The sequence below is a fragment of the Convolutriloba macropyga genome, chromosome 12 (assembly GCF_964194025.1).
Source record: "Convolutriloba macropyga chromosome 12, txConMacr16.3, whole genome shotgun sequence".
Classification (NCBI taxonomy): domain Eukaryota; kingdom Metazoa; phylum Xenacoelomorpha; order Acoela; family Convolutidae; genus Convolutriloba; species Convolutriloba macropyga.
The window spans coordinates 13,902,424-13,912,589 of NC_134479.1; the positions used below are offsets into that span (position 1 = coordinate 13,902,424).

Below are 10,166 nucleotides of genomic sequence, written 5' to 3' on the forward strand. Positions count from 1 at the left end.
CCTTTATTCTTTTCCATTCGTTCATTATTTGTCTTCAGTCGTCATTGAGCTGATTATTTGGTCACTTTTGATTATATATGAATCTTGAATATTAACATTAGAGCCTTTTGTTGTTTTTATACTCATCTGTCTCAGAGGCTCGAAAAATAGGATGAGATAATTGATTTGGTTTTCCCAAAAAGTAATTTCAAACCAAAGTGGCAATTGTCCAGGCAAAAATCAAAATACAAAGTTTTTTGGTTCTCTAAAACTTAAAACTCAACTTATATCTCAAATTAACTTGTTTTCCAAATTAACCGTTCGAGAACTTCAGTTTTAATATTAAAGGTAGCAACTGTATAAATTTGAGTAAAGTTAAGGACCCTTTTTGTTTACCGATTACAAAGCTGATTAACTTGTTCTCCTCAAGAAAAGTTTGATTGTTTTTCTGAGCGAATTTTGGACGGCTCTTGTTTCACCAACTCAACTTGCATGTTCAAAGTTGAAAAATTATTACTCAATTCCATCAAATTTCACTGTAATCATTTCAATTATTTATAGCCACCATCTTTTTATGCAAGTAAGAAGTAAAAGCATTGCTTTGATGTTCAGCAGAGCTGTTTGTGAAGAAATTCCAGTGCAAATTATGTTTTAAGCTCAAAAAACTTAAACCTTTGAGTGTAAATGCCAATTCTAAAAACATAGCTGGCAGATTGCCAGAAAATAGCCGCAATAGATTCGTGGATCGGCAGTCTTAAAAAAACAGTAAAAAAGACAGACCAAAAAAATTCGTCTTTTCATTGAAGACTGATCTGTTACATTTTGATTAAAAATCTGTTTAAGTTATTGCTGCCTCTATTAGCTGATCTCAAATAACCTTCATTTAAAGTGACACACACCCATTTGACCTTATCTCTTTGAATTAAAGTAAATAAAAGTCAATTTCAAATTGAGGAAGTCATTTTTGAGAGTGAGGTAAGTCAAGTGTGACCAAAAATTTAATCACGCGCATGAACAAAAAAACTCGCTCCACTAAGAGCGAAAAATGACGTCACATATGCAATTCAGTTGAAATTGCATGAACGAATGAACAAAAAGTGGCTGTGACGTCATATGGTCGTAACAAAAATCATGACGACGAAATAAAAAAACATAGCAGGAAAAGTCCTGATATACAATCCAAGGAATTGAATAAAAAACAGACCTAAGGTACCTGACCAGCAGGTCAATTGAATAATCCCATTCAAAAAGACGAAATCTCGAAAGTTGAGAAACTAAAAGAATCAAACTAAACAAAAAAAACAATTATTCCTAAAACTCTTGAAGCTGTTAACCTGAAAGCCATTTATGATACAATGCAAAATAGTCACTAAATCACGCAAAAGACTTGAAAGAGATTAATTTGACACTAAAGTTAGATAATCTCAAAAAAATGACAAACGCTTTAAAAAGAAATGTGACAAATGCTTCAAATGAAACGGAAAAATTTAAAGATGTGTCTGGAAAAAATGTTCAAATTCATTTTTTCTCTGTGGAGTTCTGTCCTGTAACTCATCTGCGACACATTAAAAATTTGTTGGCCAATAAAGATAGTTAAACTCAGAAAATGACAAAAATATCAAAAAATTTGAAAACCATCAAAAAATTTTAAATTGCAAGCTTTATTTAAAAAATTACTTTTATTTGCAATCTAAAAAAACAGAAAACTTTTTTGTTGCCACTAGGAACTCTGCAATAACATACTAGCAAACTCAATAGCAGCAAACCCCTGGCCACTGAGGAAAAAGACTAAAATTTCAGGAAGTCAAAGAAAAAATTACAATTCGAAAATCGCTAAAATTTGTAATATTAAAATCTTGAAACACATTCCCCATTACCACAGAAACTATGCAGTAACCTATTATCAAAACCTGAAGGAAATGTTTTGGCTGTTAAAGAAACCTAAAAATTTGAAAAAATTGGCTTATGCCATGGCAAATAAAAATTTTGCAGTTGATTATTAGCAAATACTAGACGAGATTTCTTGCCCCCTGGAGCTGTAAAACTTGAATAATGACAAATAATGTCAAAAAATTGGAAAAAACTGCAATTTTTATCATAAAAAATTGTTAAAATTCGTGAAGTTGAAAACCATTCCATTACCACTAGAAACTATAAAACAACCTATTATTGTGACACCAAGAGCTGAAACAACAAAAATATTCAAAAAACTTGAAAAAATTTTGAAAATTAGAGTAAATTACCATGTTTATGTTTGGTGTAGCAATACATATAGCTCTTAAAATGGCCATAAAAGAAAATTACGTCTTGCAAAAGACCTTTACCAACTTTTACAAACCTCAATTTCAGACTGGTCCAACAAAAAATCCGGAAAAAAAAGACGAAAAAATTGCAACATTTTGGGCTCAAAAACTTCTGAAAATGACCTGTTAACCTTGAATTACGGCCTTCCCAGTAGCTTCACCACTCTAAGTACTTGAAGAACTACAAAACGCGGCTAAGGGCCTCCAATGAAACTTGATGCCCGCTGGGCTTTACCTGTTTATCCCGTTTTGAAAGCTCAAAGTCATGAAAAAAGGTGTGAAAACATCTTACAAAAATAAAAAAAAAGACAGAGCACCAATACAATCCAATTCTTGGATTGTAAAAAACCAAGAGAAGGCCAATAATAGCCCCAGCTATCGCTGTGCGGCTATTAATAAGCGTACAATGTTTATCAGTTTCTATTCATTTCGTTCACCGAAAAACTGATCAGGACTGTGAAAGCTTCATAAATTTCCTTATAATTGGACCCTCAATTCTTCCACGCTTTTTTATAAAGCTTACAGATTCTGATTAAAGCACTTCAAGTAAAGAAATTAAGAACAAAGTAGAGCAAAAAAAGTAGCATTAAATTAAAGTCTGCCCAATAAAAAAATCTGCGCTAGATTGCGTTTCCTTTAAAGCTAACAAAGCAGAATTTATATGAGCTACCCAGTGCTATGAAATCATATCTTTTGTGCTTAAAATGCATAAAAGGAATATACGAGAATTTCTTCGTTATATTATGATCAAATCAAAAAACAATGCTCCATTTCTCCATTTGGGACATAACAGCGAGACTGAAACAAACGAAGGAGAGGTACCAATTTCTGAACTCTGTTCGCATTCTCATAAATCCTGGTTCAGTGCAATTTGTCTTTATTATGTGCAACGAGAGAAATTTTGTGCTTTCGAAACGTTCTTGTTTGTATGTTTTGTTTTTAAATTTCACCTGAGTCAGTATATTTTTCAACTAAAACACAATAAAAGCTGTTGATGGGTTTTTGTGCCACTGTTTTTGAGGCTAGCAAAAAATTTTTGTTTTTGCTTAGAAATTTTTTTCTTCGCGAATTCAAACAAGGTTGTGTGCAAAGCGATCTTTTTATTGCAGACTCATTGCTCAGAATCTTTTTTTGGTTCCTTATTAGTGTTGGTTCTTGTGTTTTTTACTTGGGCTTTGTTTGCCTTTCCTCGAAGAAAATAATTCAAATTTACACGCCTCGTGCTCATTTTTTTGTTCTCCTATTTTCGTGTTTCTGCGAAAACTACATCAGTAATTTAATCACTAACCAGGAGTGTCTAAATTGTTATAATTAAAGTCTGATTGTTTTATATTGTTTTCATATATTTATTGAGTTGTCTTCAACAATTTGCGAAATTGCCTTATTTACACTAACCATTGTTTAATTTCATCGTCTGTGTCGTTATCAGCAAGGCCGATATGTCAAATTTCCATTTCGCGAGGCGAAGTCTAGATTTGTGGTTCGAGTTTAGTTGACGGATTTCGCGGCGCGGAAATTACGATTGGTTTTGCTTGCAAGTTAATTTCATATTGAGTTCGTTGAATATTGAATTTGGTAACCGATATCAAGCGTATACTATTTGATGGTAATTGACGCGCAATAACTGACAGTTGTTCATGACGTGGATTGAACTAGCTTTGCTTCGCGGATTTAGAAGAGAATGAGATTACTGAAATTCAAATTGAAAAGTGAAAAAATGAAATTAAGTTTAAATCAAATGAAATGAACTGAAATTATTTCACGGCGAAATTGAACAAAAAATATAAACAATTAAATTAGATGAACAATTATGGGCGCGACTTCTGCAGCAGACAATGACTCAATTGGCTGATAGAAACATTTAACAAAAACTATGAAAAGATTATGAAACACCAACTGCGGTAACTAAATGGAGCAACAAATGAAGAGCAAAATAACAATAAAATTTCGTGCAAACTTGGAAATATCTCAAGAGAAAATAATCATAGAAAAGGGATTGTTTGCACCTGGGTATCACAATTTCATTTCGGCTGATTGAAAAAGGTTTCAAATTTATTGAAAACTTCTATATCAGAATTTTGCTTCATATGTGCTGGTTACCTTAGCTAATGTTAGGTGCTTGTTATCATAGCTAATGGATTTAATTGTCATTAATTATTTAAAAGTTTGAAAGTTTGATAGAGATCTTAAAGAAACTATCACTTTCCGAAAAATTTTCTGCCTCGCTTACCTGCGTCTCTATTAGCTCAGAGTTGGGTGAAACGTAGGACTGGATTAGGTATGGCTGTGATGGAGAGCATATACCGATGGTCAGTATGGAAACCGGAGATTGTGGTTTTGCACCACTGATGCTTGAATGGTCTCCACTATACGTTTGGTTGCCTTTTGATTCTGTTTTATCGCCTGTCTACGTGCTTATCTAGATGGCAGTTTCGGTGACGGAGTTGATGGCGTTACTAATGGGCGGTATATTGACGGTTATACCAGGGGGGGCATGTTGATGTGGACTCATTGGACTCATCTGATTCGGTAATAGAGGGCAATGAGCGTTTCCTCTTTTGTTGTTGATTATCCGCTTATTTCCTCTGTTTTCGCTAAGGGCGAGCTGATGGCTTGGGTACTGTTTGCGGTGCTGAATCATTGGGAGATCTCTTGCGGCAGTTAATTCCGTTTTAGGGACATCCGTATTTTAAATGATCTTAATATATTTAAATGCACTGATGAAAAACAACGAGCATCGTCATTTTTCTCCTCTGTGGTTTCTACTCATTTTGAGGGTTATTTTACGGAGCGAAACCAGTATAGTTCTCTTCATTTAAGAAGAAGCGGTTCGCGCTTGTTGTAATAGAGTCCAATTTTGACACTATAAATTGCTCATCATGGGCTGAAATTTTGGCAACCACTTATTGATTTTCCCTAGAGATAATATCTAAAAGTCTCATTTTTGAACCAGGAAGATGATCGATTTTTAATTACAGTCGATCGATCCAGCGTGTTAGTCTACTATTATTGGAATTATTTCACCAATATTCTAGCATAATAGAAAGTAACGCTCGCAGATCTGTTATGACGTGAAAGGGTTGTGTAAACAATGTGTAAGTTGTTCGATAGACCAAAAAACACCGTGAGGTTCCAATTCTTTTAAACTATAACGGTACTCCAGATTACTGAGAAATTACAACGTGAAAACAATTGTTTGCCAACCTTCATAAATGAAGGTCAGCCCTCTAGCGCCGCGCCCAATCCCTGTCTCGAAGCATCAAATTAAGTTCACGTCTCCAATTCAGGATTGAAGTTTATGTTTTCGGTAGTGTTTGCTACTATTGTTTTGATTTCTTGAAAGTGTTCTTCCTGATTTTCGTTACAATCATACATTATACGTTTTTTAAAGAGAGGTCTCAGAAGGTGGCATCCATGTGAGGGTTTTGGGATGAATTCTCCTAGATGATGCATTGAGCCCAAAAATATCGCATCTTTTGCAAATTTCCTGTTGATTTATCTACTTGTTTTGCATATTGTTAATTCCCATTGCTCTAAAATGGTGGTAAGCCGTTCGGTTTTATTTTTTTGCAAAATGACATTTTGCCAAATATTCTTTGTCCAATTTCTCAAAGCAATTTTCTACTAATTTCATATGTTAGTCGTAATTACTTTTGCTGACTATGGGAGTATTGTCCAGAAGGCAGTAGATTATATCTAGTCCGATTAATATACATTCAATTGCCTTCTGATGCTCTGCTGGCATATCTGTCAATCCGTAACATCGAGTTTTGAAGAGGTATGTGCCTGTCATAACGCTGCTTAAAATATTGAAGTTACAATGGAGTGCCGTGTCTTGTTGTTAGTATAACTGGCAGTGGTAAAATAAGCGGTATCATCCGGGGCATTGGAGTGTAAGGTCTGCGAAATTGTGTGCAGCAGTGAATCAAAAATTGGTATTTGGTATTTGTTTTGTGGATTGACTTAATCAGGCGGATTTTTGAATCTGGGGCTATTTTTAAACATGGATTATGTTTTAATGTTATGGCGGTTGGAGAGAAGAAAAACTGATGCAAGCAACAAGGGGCATTTTCCAAATGATCTTCCGACAACAATTGTTCCAATTCACTGTTTGTTGGAAATAAATGAGAAATTTTTTCCCTTTTTGATAGTCTGCTTTGCAATGTTTTTTAAGTTTCGATTTCACTGTTTGATTTTTTGACTTTTTGATTCTACTGAACAGGCCACTGAATTCTCCGGCTATTTATTTCTTAATCGGACACTGATTGTCGATGCAATGAGTGTTATTCTCTGGCAACGGTTGTTGAATTCCGATTTGGTTAAACATATCCCATCCGAGTATCGAACGTTGTCCGACTGCTACTATGACAAAATTTGCGTTTTGACCGAATTGTTATATTTTAACCAAAAAATTAAATAACCGAGCGTCTCAACTAATTCAATTGAAGATGTTTTAAATTCGTTGATTTTTTTTCTCGGACCTTTATGCATTCCCGCATTTAGTCATAATCTGTTTGTCATTGAGAAATTGCTCTGCCATTGAGTTTCCAATAGCCAAATTCATGCCCTTAGGAGTTATTCTATTTTCGTGTTCCTCGGATTCTCTTGAAATCATCGGAACGCTATTATCCCTAGAGGAGTTATAATGTGATGCATAGTTTTTGTTGTAATTGTCATTAGCATGCAGATTGCAGTGTTTGATTGTCAATTGAGAAATAATTAATTGTCTGTTATGTGCATTTGCTATTAGTTCACGTAAATGTCTATATCATACTTTGGCGAAGTGAGTTTTCATGCCACCGTGAATACACTTCTTAACGCGGCCCATTTCTGTCTGTGATTTGATGCCGAATTGTGATTGGTATTGTTACATATGTTGTTGACTCCGCAAATTTTTTTGTATTTCGTCCTCGCTGGTTATGTACTGCATTTGCACAGCAAAAATGATGTGTTTGTTGTATCACAACTATGCTGTTCAAATTGTTCACTGTATTTTGTTGCTGGTTTATTTGTGCTCTCTCCGTGTTGATGGCTATAAAGAGGCCCGTTCTGGCTCCAGCGTATCTGTCAAAAACCAGCGTTGGATGGGGTTTTTTTATTTGAGGATTGTTATAAGGAAATCTCCGGTGACTTATTTTCCGCATCGTGGGTCAAAATTACTGTTTTTTGCCAATTTTTTCAGAATTGCTTAAGATTGCTCAACAGCAATGTTCCTATACTTAAGTGAATTAGCTAAACACTTTTTGGTTACATAAAGACAACTGTCGTTCTCGACACAAAATGCTTATTTGTAACAGCTTTTACCACTGAGCTTTGATCTCACTTTTCAATTTTTTAGCGTTCTCGTTGGGATATTTTGGTTAGATATTCTGTCGTCTCTTCAAATTTCGTTCCCTGGGTAGCTTGTTTTTTTTAGTTTCCGACAAGAAAGGCAAATGCATAACATAGGGAGTGATATTGTGAAAGATAAGCGCCGAAAACACTAAAAAATATGTAAGTAATGCGATGACAATGTGCTTGTAAAACATACTTTCTAACTTCTTGGGTCAAAAGGTCATGACCTATATTGAAAATGCAGTCAGTGTTTTTCACTTTTAAACTGAAAATTAGGAAATGGAAACTGCGTTCCGCCACAAAATGTTTGATGAAAGCAACATCCATGAAATTTTGCGTAGTTAGATTTCACATAATTTAGGACCCCATTTCTTGGTTTTTACGAGTGGAAGCCTTATTTGATTTTAGTTAATAGCTCGAAGTAATACTACATTCTCTGCAAATATTAGAGAGCAGGGACAATTCACCGATTACTCTCTACTCAATTATTATTCAAATTAAACCCTGAATCTCTTATCTAATTCCTCACACTCTCTCTCGAAAAATCATTCCAATTTTAGTTTAGTGGGCTGATCTTAATTGTCTTTTATTCGCTTCCTTCCCTTACAGCCGAACGTAAATAGTTTTCACAATTATTTGATCAGATTTTTCATTTTAAGGTTTTCATTTGCTTACCGTGTCGAGGATTTTGCCAACATTGATTTAAGCATTGTGCTTATAACCACTGAAAAAAAAACTATTTTCACCGGAGGAATCTCACAAAAAACCGCTTAATCTAACGAATTTTTTATGTAAGGTTTATCCGCTTAGAATTAATTGTTTTTCTGCGGTTATCTTTGCTTTTCTTGCATCAATTTATACATAAATCTTTGCCTGGGAAGCAATTAAGAGCTTCAAAATGAAAAAAAGATCAAACGATTGTGAAAAGGAGTTACGTTCGGCTGTAAGCGTCTTTCACAAAAATATAATCCAGTTTGAAAGGAAGCCAATCAAAGACAATTAAGATCAGCCCACTGAACTACTATAGGAATGGTTTTTCGAGAAGAGAGAGTGAAAACTAGATAAGAGATTCAGGGCTTAATTTGAATCGTAATTGAGCATACATTTATTGCTTAATAGTCCCTCCATTCGAATAACTGCAGGGATATCGAGTATTACTTCGAGCTATTAACTAAAATCGAATTAGGCTTCCAGTCCTAAAAACCAGGAAATGCGGTCCTAAATTATGTGAAATCTAATCTGGCGGAACGCAGTTTCCATTTTTCAATTTTCAGTTTAAAAGTGAAAAACGCTGACTACAATTTCAATATACGACATGGCCTTTTGACCCACGAAGTTAGAAAGTATGTTTCATGCACACATTGTCATCGCATTTTTTACATAATTTTTAGTACCTTCAGCACTTATCTTACACAACATCAGCATTTATCTTATGCTTTTGCAACGTTTCCTTTACACAAAATGGAAACTCTTTGAATATTTTTTCTTCTGTACATACAGAAGCAGCCTTTAAGCAAGACTAACAGCTATTCATCTGAGCAGTTTAACTTAAAAACACATAGATATCTCCCAAAAGGCTGAAGCGTTTTGTCAAAAATTAATATAAAGCAGTTATTGCACTACATTATAAGCAATAGTGAGCACTAAATTGCACGTACAATTTTGTAGGTACGGCACTGAATCCGCTAAATTTGAATACTTCACAAGTGCCGAAAAATCTGTAAGAAAAGTGCTGAGAAGGTTCTGTTATGCTGCAAGAAAAGTGTTGAAATTAGGTAGGAAATGTGACGAGAAGCCGCCTAAATTTTGCGAGAAAAGTGTAGAAGGTATGTAAGAAAGGCACTGAATCCGCTGAATTTGAAATTTTGACAAGTGCTGAAAACATGTAGGAAAGGTGCTGGGAAGCTGCTGTAATTTTGCAAGATGGGTTTTGAAATTATCTAGGAAAGGCGCTGAATCCACTGACTAAAAATTTGACAACTGCTGATATAATGTAAAGAGGTGTTGAGTCAAGTGCTTTTGTGTAAAAAAATGCTGAAATGTGTTGAAATATGTCTGCGGATTATGCACCCATTTTTCTTATTTCAGCGTCATCAGCACAAATCTTACATAATTTCCGCACATTCATTGAACTTCTTACATAAAAAAATCCGCTCACAGCGGCCGACGCCCTCAACACGGGTTTGTGGAAACCACTTCCACAAAATTTAAGCGCTTTTTGCATTAAACGGAAGTCGGCGCCCGAAAGCACCAACCACATTCTTAGTTTCATTTCGGTACCCGTAGACGTTTCTAATGTATCCAGATATTTTGAATGCCATCCAGGACAACTATTCTGTAAGACCCATATTCTACCTTCCATAAATCAGTCTGCTACATACCCCTGTTCAAACTGCTTCTTCACGGGTTGGAGGCAGTGATATAAAAGCAGAGTAAGAATCAAAAACATGACAAAATTGTTTCATCTATTAATTAAGTGAACATACGTTTATGTGCTACTAAATAGTTTTCAGGCACTGTGATAAGCTTAGTGTAAAACACTCACTAGGG

The 10,166-nt window shown here is 34.9% G+C and overlaps 1 protein-coding gene across 1 annotated transcript in view; it reads right to left on the bottom strand.

Moving 5' to 3' along the window:
• The window catches only part of LOC142350391 (uncharacterized), a 30,308-nt gene extending 26,573 nt beyond the window's left edge, over nucleotides 1–3,735 (bottom strand). The window contains exon 1 of the mRNA XM_075402239.1: nucleotides 3,678–3,735. Within this exon, the coding sequence (XP_075258354.1) occupies nucleotides 3,678–3,693 (16 nt within the window). The 5' untranslated portion in view covers nucleotides 3,694–3,735. The remainder of the gene's footprint in view (nucleotides 1–3,677) is intronic.
• Nucleotides 3,736–10,166: the final 6,431 nt, after the last annotated feature.